The sequence below is a fragment of the Scyliorhinus torazame genome, chromosome 2, assembly GCF_047496885.1.
Source record: "Scyliorhinus torazame isolate Kashiwa2021f chromosome 2, sScyTor2.1, whole genome shotgun sequence".
Taxonomy (NCBI): Eukaryota; Metazoa; Chordata; class Chondrichthyes; order Carcharhiniformes; family Scyliorhinidae; genus Scyliorhinus; species Scyliorhinus torazame.
Genome location: NC_092708.1, coordinates 384,972,649 through 384,993,545, shown reverse-complemented (window position 1 = coordinate 384,993,545; position 20,897 = coordinate 384,972,649). Strand labels below are relative to the sequence as shown.

General features: G+C 46.3%; 1 protein-coding gene across 10 annotated transcripts in view; it reads right to left on the bottom strand.

Annotated features, from left to right (window-relative positions):
- Nucleotides 1-17,183: 17,183 nt before the first annotated feature.
- nrxn3a (neurexin 3a) overlaps nt 17,184-20,897 on the bottom strand; it is a 2,368,971-nt gene continuing 2,365,257 nt past the window's right edge. For 8 of the 10 annotated variants that reach the window (XM_072493593.1, XM_072493594.1, XM_072493595.1 and 5 more), the window contains one exon: nt 17,184-19,350. In XM_072493593.1, coding sequence (XP_072349694.1) covers nt 19,049-19,350 — 302 coding nt within the window. In that variant the 3' untranslated portion in view covers nt 17,184-19,048. Of the gene's footprint in view, nt 19,972-20,897 lie in introns of all 10 variants that reach the window. The other 2 variants (XM_072493615.1, XM_072493599.1) reach the window with 2 other exon arrangements.

The window sequence follows — 20,897 nt, the reverse complement described above, 5'->3', positions numbered from 1 at the left end:
CTGTACAAAACTTTGGTAAGGCCACATTTGGAGTACTGTGTACAGTTCTGGTCGCCTCATTTTAGGAAGGATGTGGAAGCTTTGGAAAAGGTGCAAAGGAGATTTCCCAGGATGTTGCCTGGAATTGAGAGTAGGTCTTATGAGGAAAGGTTGAGGGTGCTAGGCCTTTTCTCATTAGAACGGAGAAGGATGAGGGGCGACTTGATAGAGGTCTATAAGATGATCAGGGGAATAGATAGAGTAGACAGTCAGAGACTTTTTCCCCGGGTGGAACAAACCATTACAAGGGGACATAAATTTAAGGTGAATGGTGGAAGATATAGGGGGGATGTCAGAGGTAGGTTCTTTACCCAGAGAGTAGTGGGGACATGGAATGCACTGCCTGTGGAAGTAGTTGAGTCAGAAACATTAGGGACCTTCAAGCAGCTATTGGATAGATACATGGATTACGGATTACGGTAGAATGATATAGTGTAGATTAATTTGTTCTTAAGGGCAGCACGGTAGCATTGTGGATAGCACAATTGCTTCACAGCTCCAGGGTCCCAGGTTCGATTCCGGCTTGGGTCACTGTCTGTGCGGAGTCTGCACATCCTCCCCGTGTGTGCGTGGGTTTCCTCCGGGTGCTCCGGTTTCCTCCCACAGTCCAAAGATGTGCAGGTTAGGTGGATTGGCCATGATAAATTGCCCTTAGTGTCCAAAATTGCCCTTAGTGTTGGGTGGACGTGTTGACCTTGGGTAGGGTGCTCTTTCCAAGAGCCGGTGCAGACTCAATGGGCCGAATGGCCTCCTTCTGCACTGTAAATTCTATGATAATCTATGATTAATCTAGGACAAAGGTTCGGCACAACATCGTGGGCCGAAGGGCCTGTTCTGTGCTGTATTTTTCTATGTTCTATGTTGTAATCAGAGCCCGTTCTGGGCAGGATGAGTTTGTAGCACCGCAAATGACTCCACGATCTAACGGCATTTTGTTGCCATTTCAGACCCCAGATTTATACATGGCAAGGATTGCGAGAGATTCCCTACAGAATCCCGCTATCAGGCCGCCATTTTGAGCAGGATCTTGCCAGACAGCAAGGTCCAGTGGTTAGGCCTCCTCTCCCCTCAACGCAATTTAGCACACCCCCCCTCCCCGCAATGCAATTCAGCCCCACCCATGGTATTTTGTGGATGACCCCCCACCGTACAGGGGCGACCCTTGCCCCACCAGAGACCCCTTAATTAAAGAGACACCCCCAGAAATTCCGAATTAAAGAGACCCCCATCAGCAGCCCATTAATTCAAGAGACCCCCAGAGACCTTCTAATTAAAAAGACCCCCACTAGAGACCCCCCAGGAGAGACCCCTTTCTGGAAGCCCCCTAGAAGAGAGACCCCTTTCTGGAAGCCCCCCAGAAGAGAGACCCCTGTTTGGAAGCTAGAGATTAGTCCAGACACAGTGAAAAAATATCACTGCTTTCAAACTCAGTTGTGCAACATACCTGCTGGCTCAGGCACAGGAAGCAGCATTTGTCAATTCATCTTCCTTCACTATTGAGTAAAGTCACTTACCAGTAGTTAGCTGTGAAACTAACCATAAAGTTTATAAACATCAAGCTTTGATTGGTAGCTCCTGGACCACACCAAAGAGAGTTAAGTGCTTTCTATTCATTTCACAGCTGCCTCTTTCCAAGCCACTGAAGCATTAAGGGAGATGAATGAAACAATACGAACAGCTGGGTGTGTGTGGAAGCTGTCAATCACAACCTAGTAAAAATCAATATCACAGAGCAATGAATGAATGGCTTGCAGAGATCTGAGGGGGTTTAAACCCAGCTTACTGGTTTTCTCTTTCCAGGAATTGACAGGTCCTACTTCAGGGTCTTCAAGCAAGGATTTTTGTTCTGGTGGGGGGGGGGGGGGGTCTCAGCTGGGGGTCTCTTTAATTAGAGGGTCTTGAGGGGGGGTCTCTTTAATTAGGGGGTCTCTGGTGGGGTTTTTTAATTAGGGGGTCTCTGGGGGGGTCTCTTTAATTAGGGGGTCTCTGGTGGGTGTCTTTTTAATTAGGGGATCTCTGGTGAGGGGCGATGAGGGGGGATTTTGCGGGGGGGGTTAGCAAGGTCTTTCATTGTGCGAGGTGGGGGCAGCCTCCGATGGAGTTTGGGGGCAACCCCCTTAAAGAACTACCCTCCTGGCCCAACGCAAAGTCCACCGTGTCAGGACCACACTTGTCAAGACCTGCACCAATTCCCGCCTCGTGATTCCCGGCCCAGCGGACTGGAGAATCACAGGCCCAGAGAATATGGTGCCCGGCCAGTTAATAGGATGCAAGTGGATCTTTAATGACCCATTTGCATTGTCCCGCTGACGCGGGGCGCGAACCTCGATCCTCACGCCAGTGGGAAAGTGGAGCGTCGGAACAGGATTGGCTCTGCCCAGCCGGCGGTAGCAGAGTTCCCGATGCAGCAGAGCATCCAGCCCATTGGCAATCGAGTTGTTCGGGTTTATAGAAACTATATCCTCTCGTGGGGGGAGTCCATAACAAGGGGACAAAGTCTTATAATTAGAGCTAGGGTTCTGGAGCGATGCTGGTGGACTGGCAATTTGACTAGAACAGTAATCCAGCGACCCAGGCTAATCCACTGGGGGCAAGGGTTCAAATGGCAGCTGGTGGAATTTTGAAATTAATTAATTTTTAAAAAATCTGGAATTGAAAACCAGCGACTGGAAAATATTGTTGTGAAAACCCATTCTGGTTGACCGCTGTCCCTAAATGAAGGAAATCTGCCATCCTTACCCGGTCTGGCCTCCCCACAGCAATGTGGTTCCACCTCTTGACTTCCCTCTGACATGGCCAAGCAGGCCCACCCAGTTCAAGGGAAGCAATTGCTGGCCTTTGCCAATGGCACCCACATCCCATGCAAGAAAACATTGTTGAAAAATCAGGAAGAACGCTCCCTCACATGGTGGGTAGTGGATGCCTGGAAGGCTCTCTCCTCAGAAAGGTGTTGAGGTTGGAGTTTAATTGAAAATATTCAATGGCGATCGATGGATTTTCATTCAGCCAGATTGTTGAGGGTTACAGAGCCGTGGTAGTTAGATGGAGGTAGGACACAGAATAGCCTTGACCCCACCAAATGGCAGAACTGACTTGAAAGACTCTTCCACTCCTGACTGATGGTGTGTTATGGATCGCTCAGGCAGTGCCTGTTGCTGTGGCAATATGCGTGTTGCAGTCTATTGACGGTGGAGGCTCCAACTCTCGATCCATCACATGGGTGACCAGGAATCACTAGCATATGTTCCAAGGGTTTGCAGGTGGATAATGAACCTGTTTGACCAGATTGCAAAGACCATAAGACCATAAGACAGAGGAGCGGAAGTAAGGCCATTCGGCCCATCGAGTCCACTCCACCATTCAATCATGGCTGATAAAGACACCTTCCATGGCAGGACTTGAACCTGAGGTTTCTGGGTTAGAGGCAGTGAAATCACCCACTGTGCTGCAAGACCTCCCCTGAGGCTGTGTGTCAAAGGCGAACCGTCTGACGTTTCTCACAGATCGACTACCAGCAGAGAATTTCCCATTGTAGCTGAAGGCAAACCTGCTCTTTCACCTCCTCACTGCCAAGGCTCCAAACACTCCTTCTAAGTGATGATGTGGAGATGCCGGCGTTGGACTGGGGTGAGCACAGTAAGAAGTCTTACAACACCAGGTTAAAGTCCAACAGGTTTGTTTCAAACACTAGCTTTCGAGCGCTGCTCCTTCCTCAGGTGAATGAAGAGGTATGTTCCAGAAACATATATATAGACAAATTCAAAGATGCCAGACAATGCTTAGAATGCGAGCATTAGCAGGCGATTAAATCTTTACAGATCCAGAGATAGGGGTAACAATTCAAAGCTCTTTAACCTGGGGTTACCCCTATCTCTGGATCTGTAAAGACTTAATTACCTGCAAATGTTCGCATTCTAAGTATTGTCTGCCATCTTTGACTTTGTCTATTTATATGTTTCTGGAACTCACCTCTTCATTCACCTGAGGAAGGAGCAGTGCTCCGAAAGCTAGTGATTCGAAACAAACCTGTTGGACATTAACCTGGTGTTGTAAGACTTCGTACTGTCCTTCTAAGTGAAGCAATGATGTACTTCTATTTCCAACCCCCCCCCCCCCCCCTCCAGTATTCAGTACGCTGTACTTGCTGCAGTTTCCACAATGTTGGGGGAACCTAACACAGACAGGTTGAGCCACTTCGGAGCACATTATTCTGAGCTTGCTGTTAATGCTCCACTCCGCCACAGCTCTGGCTTGTGCCTCCTGTTCCTGTGAACCTCAACGTTTGCTTGTTTCATGTATTTGGGGAATACTGTGCGGAGGAGCGGGGGGGGGGGGATGCTGCAAGGATCAGGAGGCTGAATGTCAACCTGTTGAACTGTGTAATGAACGTACCTTCCGTGGCCAAAAGGCCCCTGAGTGAGACTTCAACCCAAGGTTTCTGGCTCAGCGGCCCCACTGAACTAGAAGGACCTCCAACGAGCTAAATGTACTGACATCTCTTCTTTGCAATAGGCACTTTCCAGCTTTCCAGACTGAACATTGAGTTTAGCAATTTCTGATCATAACCCCTACCCTGTTTTTCCCCCAAATTTTCGGATGGCAAGCTGTTTCCTTCTACCTCTCCTCCAGACTCAGCTTTTCTTTCTTTACTTGTCTCACTACCATCCCCTCTTCCACGCACCATCATCTCTTTCAATGTTTAATCTCTCCTGTCTTCCATCCTCTCAGGCTTTTGTTTGTGTTCTTCCACCCCCCCCCCCCCCACCCTCCCCCCTCCCCTCATCTTTTCCATTCTCTCTGCTGACTTTAAATTGATTCCATCTCTGTACTTCTGTCAACTCCGGTGGAAGATTATTGACCTGAAACGTTAACTCTGTTTTTCTCTCCGTGGTCAGACTCCGTATTCCCAGCGTTTTCTGATCTCTGCATCTGATTGATTCCTTGCGTCCATGTCCAGCCACATCCTCCTTCCCGCCTCCAATCCCAATTCCCTCTGCATCCCTCCCAGAAACCTTTCCTGAAGTCACTGACATGGCAATTCCTCAACTCGGGAAGTCTAATCTTTGGACTTCCATTTGCTACAATCCTTCTGCAGCCATCAAGTGGCGCAGCCATCCCTTCGTATCAACCTGGGCAGCACGGTAGCACAAGTGGATAGCACTGTGGCTTCACAGCGCCAGGGTCCCAGGTTCGATTCCCCGCTGGGTCACTGTCTGTGCGGAGTCTGCACGTTCTCCCCCGTGTCTGCGTGGGTTTCCTCCCACAGTCCAAAGTCGTGCAGGTTAGGTGGATTGGCCATGATAAATTGCCCTTAGTTTCCAAAAAAGTATAGGAGGAGTTATTGGGCTACGCGGATACAGTGGAAGTGAGAGCTTAAGTGGGTCGGTGCAGACTTGATGGGCCGAATGGCCTCCTTCTGCACTGTATATTCTATGTCACCTTTGACACCTCCTGTCCTCAGATAAGCCTTTACTCGCTGTCTCCCTGGCTCATCCTCTTGGCAATGCGGTTCCTATCTTCAAAGGGAAGAACCATAAACTTTGTTCTGGTTATTTATCACAGAGATAGCTTAACCACGTCAGGGGCTATGAGGTCTTACTCTCCTCTTCTGAAAACTACCCCATGCTTCTGGAACATAAAGACAACGCCCAACTTATTTTCTCCACAACCAACAACTCCTTAACCGTTCCTTCCCTGCCCTCTCCACCCTCACCTCCAACAAGTGCAAGGAACGCATGGACTTCTTAATCACTAAATTCCACTAAATTGTCTCTAAAATTATGAGGGTGGGAGGGCTCGATAACTTGAAAAAAAAATTTAAAGTACCAAATTCTTTTCTTTCCAATTAAGGGGTAATTTAGCGTGGCCAGTCCGCCTACCCTGCACATCTTTGGGTTGTGAGACCCACACGGACAGTGACCCGGGGCCGGGATCGAACCCGGGTCCTCGGCGCCGTGAGGCAGCAGTGCTAACCACTGCACCACAGTGCCGCCCGGAGGGGTCATTAACCAGGGGAATAGGTTTAAGGTAAGGGGCAGGAGGTTTAGAGGAGATGTGAGGGAAAACCTTTTCGCCCAGAGGGTGGGTGGGTGGGACTGTGGAACTCGTTGCCTGAAAGGCTGGTGGAGGAGGAAACCCTCACAACTTGTAAGAAGTATTTAGATCAGCACTGGAAGGTGCCGGGCCAGGTGCTGGAACATGGGATTAGAATAGTTAGGTGCATTATGGTCGGCACAGATGCAATGGGCCAAATGTCCTCTTTCCATGCTGTAAAACTCTATGGCTTTCTCACGTTCTACTTGCAACCAGAGCCTTCCCAAAGGCTTCCCCCTGACCTCACCCCTAACCCACCTTTCTCTCCCATCTCTTCTAACTCACCTGCTCCATGAGGCCCCCCTTATCCGTTTCCATTTCACTAAAACTGCTGGGGGAGATGGTGGCGCAGTGGTAATGTCACTGGACTAGCAATGCAGAGGCCCATGCTCATGACATGGGGTTCAAATCCCATCACGGCAGATGGTGGAATTTAAGTTCAGTTAATAAATTTGGAATTATAAAGCTACACCTCACGATGACCGTGAAACAATCATGGATTGTCTTCTTAAAGCCCGCCTGGTTCACTAAACCTGCCATCCTTACCTGTTCTGGCCTACATGTCTCTTAACTGCCCTCTGAAATGGCCGAGCAAATCACTCAGCTCAAAGGTAATGAGAGATGGGTAACAACTGCACAAGGATACCCAGAAATGATTTAGAGCAGTTCAGAGAAGGTTGACTGGACTAATACCAGGAATGGGCAGGTTATCTTATGCGGAAAGCTTGGACAAGCTAGGCTTGTATCTTCTGGAGTTTAGAAGAATGAGGCAACTTGTACATGGGACATAGGAGCAGAAGTAGGCCATTCGGCCCATTGAGTCTGCTCCGCCATTCACTGAGATCATGACCGATCTGATGTGATAATCCTCAACCCCACTTTCCTGCCTTATCCCCATAACCCTCGATTCCCTTACTGATTAAAAATCTGTCTGCCTCAGCCTTGAACATACTTAATGACCCAGCCTCGGCAACTCTCTGCGGTAAAGAATTCCACAGGTTCTGAGAGAAGGAATTCCTCCTCATCTCTGTACCAAATGGGCGACCTCCTTACTGTGATTGAAACATTCAAGATCCTGAGAGGGTCTGGACAGGGTGGATGGGGAGAGGATGTTTCTTCTTGTGGGAGAATCTAGAACTAGGGATCGCTGTTTAAAAATAAGGGGTCAGCCATTTAAAATGAAGATGTGTTTTCTCTCAGAGGGTGTGGAAGGGAAATTAATGAGTTGCCAACTTAGAAGCATGATGGGAAATGCTTGACTATAGTTCAACACTGCTTTTGAATGAAAATACGTAGGTCAGGTAACATAAATGAAATACTGCTTAATATTCTGGTCTCGGCCTCATTATGAAAACACATTGTCCTCCGAAAGATAACAAAAATATGTACTCGAGTTGTTTTTAGCCAAGGGCAAGAACATACATACGTTCTACGTATTTCATCTTATGTACTTTCCAAGGTCTATTTAATATAAACATGCCCGTTTACTTCAAGCTGTGATTCCAGACTATAAAATATGCTGTCTTCAATCGAATCTCAGAATGTGATGCAATCTCTCCGCAAGTATATTTGTGTAAATAGATTTCCTTAAATCGAACCTCGAGGAATTTGTCTTTATTATAATTTCCACGACAGAGGGTCGTGGGACTTTGAAACTCTCGCCCTGAAAGGACGGTGGAAGCAGCGTCTTTGAATATTTTGAAAGCCGATATGGATAGATTCTTGGTGAGCAAGGGGGTGAAAGGTTATCGGGGGGGGGGGGGATGTAGATTTGAGGTGACTATCACATCAGCCATGATCTTATTAAATGGCGGAGCAGGCTCGAGGGGCCGAGTGGACTACTCCTGCTGTCCCTGCTTGCTCATTGCATCCAATTACATTGCAATTGGTTCCCTCTTCTCAGGAGTTGTACCTCTTCTTTTAAAAACCCCTGCCATCATCCTCTCTTCTCAAAAAAGCATTTGAAACTACTCTGTCCTAGTAAACTACCACCCCCATCTCGGACCACCTGTTCCTCGGATGAGAGGGTTAGCCAGTGAGGGGAAGTTGAGTACGACCGGGCCTAATAATGATAATCTTTATTGTCACAAGTAGGCTTGCATTAACACTGCAATGAAGTTACTGTGAAAATCCCCTAGTCGCCACATTCCGCCGCCTGTTCGGGTACACAGAGGGAGAATTCAGAATGTCCAATTCACCTAACAGCACATCTTTCGGGACTTGTGGGAGGAAACCGGAGCATCCGGAGGAAACCCACGCAGACACAGGGAGAAAGTGCAGACTCCGCACAGAAAGTGACCCAAGCCGGGACTTGAACCCGGGAGCCTGGTACAGTGAAGCGACAGTGCTAACCACTGTGCTACCGTGCCACCCTATATTCTCTGAGTTTTAGAAGAATGAGAGGTGATTCCATTGAAATGTGTAAGATTTGACAGGGTAGTTGCCGAGAGGCCGTTCATTCTCTTCTGTTAACTTCAACCCAACCAGAACTTGGCAGCCCCCAGCCCTACTCACCCATCACACCCCCCTCTCCCCCAGGCTTGCTGGACTACAGGCGACCTGATCTCACGGCACCTCAGATTTCAAACCCTCTTCGTAATGGCTTAAACTCTCTTCATGGCTTACCCATTCCTCTTCCTGAAACCTCTTCCAGCCCTGCAATGATTCTGGAACTCTCTTCTGTTTGTCTGACTTCAGTGCGTCTGCTGCTCCCGTTGCCAGTCACGCCTTCCGCTGTCTGAATCGATGCTTCGGGAATACTCTCCTCAAACGCCACACTTTCACCTTCCTCTCAGTCTTCAGGAAACTTGTTTGAAGCCACATATTTGACCAAGAATTTGGTCATTCCTCCTTATAACCCCTTGCCTCAACATTCATTTATATTTCACATCGTGGCACGGTAGCACAGTGGTTAGCACAGTTGCTTCCCAGCTCCAGCGTACCAGGTTCGATTCCCGGCTTGGGTCACTGTCTGTGCGGAGTCTGCACTTTGTCCCCCGTGTCTGCGTGGGTTTCCTCCGGGTGCTCCGGTTTCCTCCCACAGTCCAAAGATGTGCAGGTTAGGTGGATTTGTCATGTTAAATTGCCCTAGCGTCCAAAAAAGGTTTTGTGGGGTTACTGGGTTATGGGGATAGAGTGGTGGTGGTGTGGGCTTAATTAGGGTACCCTTTCCAAGGGCCAGAGTAGCCTCGATGGGCTGAATGGCCTCCTTCTGCACTGTAAATTGTATGATCTGTCTGAAGCACCTTGAGGTGATTTTTTTTTAAATGTAAAAGGTGTTATGTAAATTTGCACTGTCCTTTAACAGCATAGTCAGTCCATTCTCTTATCTCTCATGTATTCTTTGGCTTGAAATAATGTTTAATCCTCTCTACAACTTTCATTATTCGCCTTTAACCCCCGCACCTAAGGTTTAGGTCTTCAAGAAACTTGTTTGAAGTCACATATTTGACCAAGAATTTGGTCACTCCTAATAACTCCTTGCCTCAACATTCATTTATATTTCACTTAGTGGGTGGCATGGTAGCATAGTGGTTATCACTGTTGCTTCACAGCTTCACCATCCAATGCCTTGGTGAATTTACCGAGTTCTGTCAGCCCTTTGCGGGCAGAAGTTCTACTTGTCACTGTTTCATGGTAGAATATTGATGGGACCCTCAAGCTTCAAGCTTTTCTCTGCAACATCTGTAGTCAGCTAAAGATTCACCCGCCTTTACCTAAACTTCTAATTGTCCATTAAGTTTCCAAAGAGACATTCCAATGGTTCAGGCATTGCTAATCCTCGTGCAATCCTTTTGATCAGCAGGTTTTTTAAAAAAGGTTGCCTGCCAGAGGCTGTGATGGATCCCTGTCGTAGAATCTAAGTCTCATGGGGCTGGTATAGCACAGGGCTAAATCGTTGGCTTTGAAAGCACACCAAGACAGGCCAGCGGCACGGTTCAATTCCCGTACCAGCCTCCCCGAACAGGTGCCGGAATGTGGCGACTCGGGGCTTTTCACAGTAACTTCATTTGAAGCCTACTTGTGACACTAAGCGATTTTCATTTTCATTTCATGGCAATTTAGACATTATTCGAATTGTTTCTCACAATTGCGCAAGAGCTGGACACCATCCACCAGAGGACTGACTAGGAACAGAGGAACAGGAGGGGGCCATTCAGTCCTTCGAAACTGTTCCACCATCCTGATCTGTATCCAAACTCCATTTACCTGCCTTCGCTCTGTAACTCTTCACCTGCTTCCCCAATAAAAATCTATCAACCTGTTTTTCAAATCAGAATAGGGTAGTTTGAACAGTTGGCTAAATGTAGGTCCTGCAGCTACATAACAGTGATGGCACACACTGATCACCAGACACTCGTTTACCTGCTGATACCACCCAATGCCTTGGTAAATTTGCCAAGTTCTGTCAGCACCTTGGGGGCAGAGGTTCTACTTAAGACTTTCCCTTCCTTATCCCAACTTCCTCGTTTTCAACTTGCCGTTTAAAAACCTTCAGCGTGGTCAAAAACACTGTGAACTAATTTCACCATCACCATCCATCGTATTGCAGACTCCGAATCACAGAATCACCCCATGCAGACAGGCCTATCGGGCCTTTGAGCCCGGTGCTGGCCCTTTGGTGCAGCTACGCAATTGGCCTCACAGCCCCCTACTCTTTCCCTGGGGCTCTGCAACATTTTTTTCTTCTTCAAGTATGATGCCCAATTCTCTTTTGGAACTACTATTGAATCCACTTCCACCATTCCTTCAGGTCTTATTAACTCTGCATTGAAATTATTCTTCTCATCTCCCCTCTTGATTTTTTTTCTGCCAAGTATCTTAAATCTGTGCGCTTTGGTTACTGACCCACCTGTCAATGGTAACAGTTTCTCTCTATCTATTCTATCACTGTCAGCATTTTCAACAGCTCTGCCAAATCACCACTTGACCTTCTTTGCTCCAAAGGGACAATCCCAGCTCTTCTGATCTCTCCACATGACCAAAGTCCCTCATGCTTAGTGCCAAGTCTGCACTTTCTTCAAAGCCATGATGTTGCACTTAAAGATTCATATTCCGGAGTGAGGGAAGAGCTGAAAGATTAACCTGCCATCATTTTGATGGGAACTTTACAAGTGATCATTTTGGTGATGTGATGGTCGCTGGCTAGGCCGCCATTTATTGTCCAGTGCCACGAGTGGCCCAGCTACATCTGGCCAACTTGCCGGGCCACTCCAGAGGGCAGATAAGTCAGCACCTTGTTCTGGGGCTAGGGCTAGACTGGGTAAGGACGACAGGTTTGTTTTTATCCTAAAGGAGATTTGTGAACCAGTCGTGTTTTTTCCAAAAAAATCAGATAGCTTCACGGTCATCTCTGCTGTCACCAGCTTCTGAATTTTACATTGAGGTTTTTTAAAAAGAATTAATTCATATTCTCAAACTCAGGTTCTGTTGGAACAGGGGTTTGCGACCCATGGCTCTGGAGTTACATGTGGCTCATTAAGGGCTCGTATGGACTCCTGACCTTCATCAGTCAAACTCATTTCATTGGCAATTCAATGGCTTGTTCCATTTCTTTCTTTAATTTTTGTTCACATTGTGCTTGTGGGAGAGTAACATTCAATTAGGGGCTGGTTTAGCACAGGGCTAAATCGCTGGCTTTGAAAGCTAGACCAAGGCAGGCCAGCAGAACGGTTCAATTTCCGTACTGGCCTCCCCGAACAGGTGCCGGAATGTGGCGAGTAGGAGATTTTCACAGTCACTTCATTTGAAGCCTACTTGTGGCAATAAGCGATTTCTCCTTCTGCTTCAATTTTAAAAACAATTTAGAGTACCCAATTATTTTGTTTCGAATTAAGGGGCAATTTAGCGTGGCCAATCCACCTAACCTGCACATCTTTGGGTTGTGGGGGTGAAACCCACGGAGCCAGGGGAGAATGTTCAAACTCCACACGGCCAGTGACCCAGAGCCGGGAGTCGTACCCAAGTCCTCAGTGCCATAGGCAGCAGTGCTAACCACTGCGCCACACGCCTCTCCGAGGAGTAGCATTCAATTGACAGGATTATTGAGGAAACCTTTGCAATATTGTTGAAATGTGTCCCTGTCCTGCTTTCCATGCGAGTAACAGCATTGAGGCTGTTAAGACACAGGCTCACGCCCTTAAACCTCTGCACCTCAGGCCACATTTCAGGTACTGCTGGGTTTTGGGTTGGGTGGGGGTCAAGGGTCACTTGGAATGCGGGATAAAGCAGTGTGCGGAGCCAATAAACTAGTCTGGAGCCGTAGTGTAGCGATGTCAAACTGTCCAGGTCAGTTAATTTTCAAAAACATTTTACTCAATTAAAATTGATGGAAGATTGTAAAAGTGTCCGGTTTTTGGACGATTCTAGTTTTTGGACAGTTGGATTTGTGGCCTTACCTGTTGCATTCTTGTCTAAATTCAACAAATGGCTCTTAATGCTATTAGGACTGCCGACCCCTGCATGAGGTGATTTGCCTGGGCCTCTGGGTTGCTCATCAGGTATCATAACTACTATGCTACTGCACCCAAAATGTCAGGTTTGCAGAGGAAATGTTTCACCGTGGTGATCCAACCATCCTTGTGTGGGGCACGTTTCATTGCCCATCGATGTTCATGATAGATTCACGCCGTTTAATAACTTTCCATAGAACCATAGAATCCCGACCGTGCAGAAAGAGGCCATTCGGCCCATCGAGTCTGCACCGACCCTCTGAAAGGGCACCCTATCTAGGCCCACTCCCTTACCCTATTCCCGTAACCCCCTTAACCTACACATCTAGGGCAATTCATCATGTGCAATCCACCTAACCTGCACATCTTTGGACTGTGGGAGGAAACCGGAGCACCCGGAGGAAACCCACGCAGACACGGGGAGAACATGCAAACTCCACCCGGTGCTGTGAGGCAGTAGTGCTAACCACAGTGCCACCGTGCCGTGACGTCCATGAGATTGTGGTGGATTCTTGGGAATCCTTGCACCATTTTTAACATCACGATCCGAGCACCCCTCAATCTTTTACGCTCAAGGGGGTACCAGCCACGTTCATGTGATCTGCCTTCATGATTTACCCCTCTAAGCCTCAGTATCTTTCTGGTGAATCTGCACTGTCGCCTCTCTGACCACCAATATATCTTTCCTGAGGTACGATTATATCCCAAAATAGAAAAGGGGCCGCTGTGTAAAATAAAGGTTGTCCATGTAGGACGAGAGCTGAGGACAAAACAATTTCTCTCAGAGGGTTGCGAGTCTCTGGAACTCTCTTCCTCAAAAGGGGATGGAAGCAAAGTCGTTGAACATTTTTAAGGCGTAGAGGAATAAGATTCTTTATCAGCAAAGGGATGACGGGCGAAAGGGGATAGGTGGAATGGGAGGTTGAACATACAACCAGGTTGGCCGTGGTCTCATTGAATGACAGAGGAAGGCTCCATGGGCCTAATTTGTATCTTCCTATGTTCATAACCAAGGCTCTATATACCTGAGATATATCCCCTTTGTATTCTATCCCCCTTGAGAGAAAAAACAATACTTTATTAGCCGTTATGGTTACAACTTTGTACTTGTCGACTGGGTTTTTAATGATTTGCAAACTTGAGCTGCAAAATCTCTTTGCCCCCTTTCCTGAGGGATGTTCCTTCATGAGGTTCAAACATTAACTTCCCCTTTCAGACGCTGACTCACCTGCTGCCTATTTATGGCAGTTTCTGCTCTCCGGAGTTCCAACTTCCACGGATGGTCTTTGCTTGAAGATTGGGAAGGGAATTGGAAAGGAAGTCCAGATGAACCTTTCCTTTTGCACAAAAGGACAATGAATGTGATCCCACAGGAGGCCGTTGAGGTAAATAATAGAAAGGTGGCAACTATTTGTATCTCTTGAGAAAGGAAAGGATTAATAGCTGTGAGTTCTGATTCAGCAGGATGACAATGAGGCAAAAAGATTTAAATAATGACGGGAGGTTGAATAGAGCGGGTTTGTATTTCCTCGAATATCGAAGGTTAAGGACCATCTAACTGAGGTGCTTTGGTTCATTGAAGGATTTGATGTGTTCGGTGGATGGAAATAATGACCTCTGATGGGGGAGAGCAAAGGGGCAGAAGCTAAAAATGGGAGTGCTGCCATTCAGGGGTAATACCAGGAAATTGCACCTTTGTACAACAGGAAATGGAAATCAGGAATTCTCGTCTCCAAAACACTATTGAAGCTTGGGAGTGGGTGGGGGAGTGAGTGGGGGTGGGGGAGTGGGGAGAGGTGGGGGGGGGGGGTGGGTGGGTGAGATCATTTGAAGATTTCGAAACTAAGATCATTGGATTTTTGTCAGGATTTTCTGGTTGTTCCCGCCGGCTGGATCTTTCGGTTCCACTGATGGTGACCCTCCCCCCCCCCCCCCCCCGCGGGTTTCCTGGCGGTGCGGGGGTGAAAACACCAGGAAACCCCGTTGACAGCGATGGGACCACAAGATCCCGCCGCCGGCCAACGTCAGGCCCCCTCCACCGCTACAGAACTTGCCGAAGTGGCAGGGGGGGGGGGGGGGGGGGGGAATCCTGCCCAAAGTGACCAGGTGGAGTGATGGTGCAGAGCATTGATGATTTGGGTCAGAACGGTCTGGAGGGTCAGAATGGCCTCTTCCTGTTCCTATGGTAACAAAGCGGTTTGGGAACAATCAACTAGCCTCCTTGGTCTTAAGGACCTTTTATAAACACTCAATGCAGTGATTGAAAAACTGTTGATTCAATGGCGATGGTGGTGATGCGAGTAGAAAGTTGACTGAATCACAAGTGGGTGGAAAATAGCCTGGGTGAGCTTTGTTAAAGGGCAACCAGATGGGCTTTTACAACAATTGATGATGATTTCGGTTATATTCATTAATTGAAGTCAAATTCCATCAGCTGCCTTGGTAAGATTTGAACCCGTGTCCCCACAGTGTGCCCTTGGGCCTCTGGATCCAGTGCCATTCCCACTGTGCCACCCCCCCCCTAGATTTTCCCTGGCTATTCTCTAATTCCTGAATCAACATCATAAAAACCATTGCTGTTTGTGGAAACTTGTTGTGCGCAAATTGGCTGCTGCGTTTCCGATGTCACTGCACTTCAATAGTACTTGTGTGGCTCCAAAGAGCGTTTGGATGGCTCGTGGTCGCGAAAGTCAAGGCTCCTTTTGGAAACCTGTACTACATGATCACACCTCACGGATGCTTTTCTTCGTTCGTAGGCAATTCCCCAGACTTCTTAACTTTTAAAAAATGGGGTTAACACCTCCTAGTTAATGGACAGACAGCGAGAAACTTGGGATCAGTTTAGGAAGAGTAACAAGGCAAGGGAATCCGCAATGGACGGTACAAAGCTAGGAAGTACAGAGGATCAGAGGGAACTTGGGGTACATGTCGAAGCTCTCTGAATGCAGCAGGACAGATAAGGTGGTTAAGAAGGCATATGGGACACTTGCCTATATTATAGTAATCTTTATTATTGTCACAAGCAGGCTTACATTAACACTGCAATGAAGTCACTGTGAAAAGCCCCTAGTCGCCACATTCCGGCGCCTGTTCGGGTACACGGAGGGAGAATTCAGAATGTCCAATTCACTGAACAAGCACGTCTTTCGAGATTTGTCGGTGGAAACTGAAGCGCCCGGAAGAAACCCTCGCAGACACGGGAAGAACGTGCAGACTCCGCACAGATAGCGACCCAAGCGGGAACCAAACTTGAGACCCTGGTGCTGTGAAGCAACAGTGCTAACCACAGTGCTACTGTGCCAAGGTATAGAATACAAGAGCTGGGAGGTTATGATGGAGTTGTACAAAGGGCTCATTCGGCCACAGCTAGAGTATTGTGGGCAGTTCTGATCGCCACACTATAGGAAGGGTGCGATTGGCCAGGATATTGCCTGGGCTGGAGCATTTCAGCTGTGAAGAGAAGCTGGGTTGACTGGGGTTGTTCTCCTTAGAGCAGAGAAGGCTGAAGGAGAACCTGGTTGAGGTGTCCAAAATTATGAGGGAGTAGAGGGAAGAAATCTTTCCCATTATTGGAGGGGTCAATAACCAGGGGGCATAGATTTAAGGTAAAGAGCAGCAGATTAGAGAGGATTTGAGGATATATCTTTTCACCCGGAGTGTGGTGGGACTCCAGAACTCGCTGCCTGAAAAGGTGGTAGAGACGGGAACCCTCACAATATTTAAGAAGCATTTAGATGAGTACTTGAAACGCCGCAGCACACATGGCTTGGGCCAAGTACTTGAAAATGGGATTCGAATGGATAGGTGCTTGAAGACCGGCACAGACATGATGGGCTGAATGGTCTCTTTCTGTGCTGTAAAACCCTACGGCTCTAAGCTCACATGGACCCACTCAGCTTGGGCAGACAATAGGACCCAGCAATCTTTTCAATGTAATAGATCTGGCCCCTCTTCCACTGCCGCCCTGTGTGTGTCTATGATTTTGCAGCTCGGTTTACATGGATGCCTGTTTTGTATTGCCACTGTAGATGTTGTCAGATGCATGTAAGGGTGGGGAGGGAGGGTGAGTGGGGGGGGGGGGGGGGGGGGGGGTGTTTCGCTTGGTAATGCTTTGCCAGAAGAGGTTCCGAATGTTGAAAAACAGCTTCTGACGCCAGATGAAAAGGTAGATCAACATTCACCAGCTTTGGGAAGAACATTTTATTGCTAAGCATATCGTTTATATAACAGAAATGCAACAAAAACAAAGAAGATGGAGAGATGGATGAAATAACATCACATTAACTCAAAAAACCCAATCAAAATCTTCACATTGATGCAGATCAAAAATAATATAAAATATGATATAAAGCCCACATACAGATTTTCCAAGTCCAGGAGTTCACAGTAAAAAAAAATGAAAAGATTACCAGGAAGCAAATCCACAGGACAATCTTTAACAATAGACACTGAGGTATAAATATTTCTGTTTTTTTTCTTTAAATATATTGATTGAGTTGTCCAACGGGTGCTTTGATACCTACGGAACCCACCCGCGTCTTGTGTTAAATCGAAAAGCAGAGTTACACTCAGAAAATAATGGTGTCGAGCAAAGAAACCTCATGTGAATCAAGAAAGATCATTTGTATTCGATGATGACCACTGTTTTCAAAAAGGGAATATTCATGCGGCTTACAAACACGAGCGAGAGAGAGAGGGAAAGAGAGAGAGAGAGAGAACAGAGAAGTCCTAAACCTAAATGATAACAATTGTGCCAGTTTCTTTACAAAAGAAAAGTGTACACCTTTGTACCGAGGTTCTTGTCAAAACCAGGTTCAATCTCGTATCTCCACATGAAAGACATTGCAAAAAACTTCGCGAGAGTTTGGAACTATACAAATACCAAAAGAGATTAAACAACTTAAATGTATGTACAATAGTTCTAACTACAAAGTACACAAGCATTATAATAATGTAATAAAATTATGTAAACAAATTTTTTTTTCCTTGACACGGTTTGACTGTTGATTCATGAAAACTCACACCATTCAGATTTGTATCGTTTAAATATATGTATATATATATATAACTGTGTTCAAAGTTCGAGTGACTTTAAACAGCATTTCCCCTTTGACCATGCTTCCACCCACTGTTCTGGTAACAGTTGTAACACGGCACATGATTTCAAGGTAGGCTCTGAGACCAAAAGAGGCAAGATGCAAAAAGAAAATTCAAATCCAGCAAAGGCAGTGAGAGACAGAGAGGGAGATAAAGCACACATCAATCGAAGCACATTACTAAAATCAGAACTCATTATGGTAAACTTGGCCAGTGAATCCATTTTTTTTTCTCATCAAAATTGAACACCATATTGTATATGATGTGGTTAATTTTATTATTTTTTTTGAATGTGCATGCACCACAGTCATTTACTGAAACTCAGAACCACAGCTATGGTTTTTAAGTAGCTGTTTTTCTATCTACCACAGTCTAAGAGTAATATGTTGTACAGTTAACAGCTCTTAAACAATAAGGTGGTCACCTCAGTTGAAAGTCAATACTTGACACAGACCTGCTCGATCTGTGCGTGCGTCCCACTTTTTAATTATCTCTGTTCTTCGTTCGTCTCTTGTTCTGTTAAATGTTCATATACCTAGTACAGTTTTATTGCAGACAGCAAATCATAAGGACACCACGATTTGAGATGTAGAAACGATACAAAGTTTAAACGGCAAAAGTCCCGTTTTCTTAGGAAAGGGGGGGGCGGAGAGGAGGAGAGAGGGGGGAGACAGAATCTGACCGCACGCATACACACACCACCACCAGTCCCCACATCTCTCCCCCTCCCTCCCTCCCTCCCACATAACTCTCCATCTCTCCCAGGGTCCATGCTCGGGCTGGACGCTATCTACACATGTCGCAATTACATGCTCCACACGGCAATGAGCGAGAACATTTACATTTGAGAGAAAAAAATCATTACACAGCTTTTACAACCAAAAAAAGGAAAAAAATAAACTTCGAGAAAATGCGAAACGCCACATAGTCTCAACAGTCGCATCCAGGATTAAAAACCCCCAGGTGGCCGCAGAGTCTTCTCCAGTTGCAGGTTCCATCACCAGAATACAAGACTTCTGGTTGCTATGATAGCTGTGTGTGTGTGTGTGTGTGGTGTGTGTAGGTGTGTTTATAGTCTTAAATCACGTACAGCTTCACTCTGTAAGTTTATTTTGTTTCGCCACAGTGCATATCACAGTTCCCAGGCTCCAGGCTGCATTTGGATTTTTTTTGTTTCAAAATTTTCGTTCCCCAAAAGAGTTTTTATTGAGTGTGTGTTTAAAATCTAAGTCAAGTCGCAGATTTGCACCGTCACATTTCATATATATATATATATATATCTATTATATATATTTCAATTGTGTCTCCTTTTTTATGTTGTCTTTTGCTTTTCATTTTCTTCTCTTTTGTTTTGTCCGCTCTTTCCTCTACACATAATACTCTTTGTCCTTGTTTTTGTGCTTCTTACTGCTGCCTTTGGCACTCTGCTGTTTTTCCTTGACAACAGTGCCGTTGGTCTGCGCGGAGTTGCTGATATAATTGCGCGTCTCGTCTACCTGGTAGGACCCTTCGTCTCTGTTCCGGTACTTGTACATGGCGTACAGGAGGATCAGGATGCAGAGGGCTGCTGCCGCCACTATCCCTACGACCATCCCTGTCGTGCTGCTCGATTCCCGCACCACCTCCGAGGCCCCCGGGCCCCGTCGGACTCCCGGCTCCGTGGGGTGTGCTGTGGGTACATTACGGAACATGGGTGAGGTGACTAGGGGACTCTTCAGCTTGGTGCTGTCTACTTCATACGCAGTGGGCAAAGGAACCAACACTAGGCCGGGGTGCGGCTTCTGCTCACGCGTATTCAACTTGCCCGCGGGCAACTTGGGCACCTTTCCGGGCGGCGCGGAGACTGCGGAGCTGAGCAGCTCAGGGGGAGAGGCCGTGGTAGTAGTCCTACCGGATTCGGACGCTTTGTTAGGTCTAAAGTCCTTGTACTCCCACTTGGGTGCGTGCGCTTTGTAGCCACCTTCGAAGGCCGATGTGGACAAGGTCTTATCTGTTACCAAGGACAAGGTGGTGTGAAAATCTTCATCATCAGTAGGGGGTAGGTTAGAGTCAAGTGCCTCCCCTGAGCCATAACCAGATATCACCAAGCCAGCATCACAATCATCGTGGTCCTGCTCCGTCAAGCAAGGTAACCCCACCTCAGGGATCATGGACAGGGAATCTTTGGTGCTTTCAATAATGGTGAGGAGAGGGCGGAAGGTAGGGAGGAGGGGAATGAAAGGTGCACGAGTGGCAAGGGGAAGGGTTGCTAAGGCTTCTTCTGTCACTACAGGGAAAACTAATTCACCTCCTGGAATTGAAGGAGAAAAGAAGGAAGTTAGAGAAACACTGGACTTCTAAAACACGTACACGCGGGCATGCACACACATTCTGCTCCACTTAAAGTAAAACCAAACCAAAAATCACGTCACACAGAGATGCAATAACTTTACAGCTGAAAAGAAAAGGCAGTCCTTTCAATTATTCAAAGCACAGCAAATTAAAATAAAAACTGACACCAACCATTGTAGTTTTTCACATACACTTAACGTTAACAGTTAAAGAGGAAAAAGATTCAAAATTTATGTTTTTATAAATTAACACATGCACACATTAAATAAAAAGCATTACGGCCTACAATACATCCGAGAGAGAAGAGAGGATACATATATATATGTCTATATATACATGTACATTAAAAAATATACACCAGGTAATTCATAGTCAACTTACATCAACAAATTGCCCGCATGATTTTGGCATGAAGAAAGAATTTATGAAAAGAAAGTTGTGTAAGATGCTTTTGGACAAGTTTTCTATATTGTCGTACATTTTTTTGTACTTATTAGCAAAAAAAAAATTTGCTCATTGACAAAATGATTACAAGGGGAGGCAACAACACATAAACATCCACACCACACAACATGAAAATTAACTCTGCACTAATAGATTATTCTTTCTCGTTGTTGTCGTTTAAAATATTTCAGGTATTACAAAAAAAAAGGACTGTACATTGTTAACTTGAACATCTCTTTTTTTTTTGCTTGTTGAATATCTACAAATCTAATGCTTTCTTTTCCTTAAAATCTTTAACACTGTGATACTTTTCTTTTTTAAATTAAAACTTTTTTTTTGTTTTTTTTTAACGTTCCTTTTCTAGTTTTAAACAGCTGGATGACTGGTTACTGTACATTTTTGTCAACGCTGCTAAAAGTAGGGAGGCAGACGAAGAGGGGT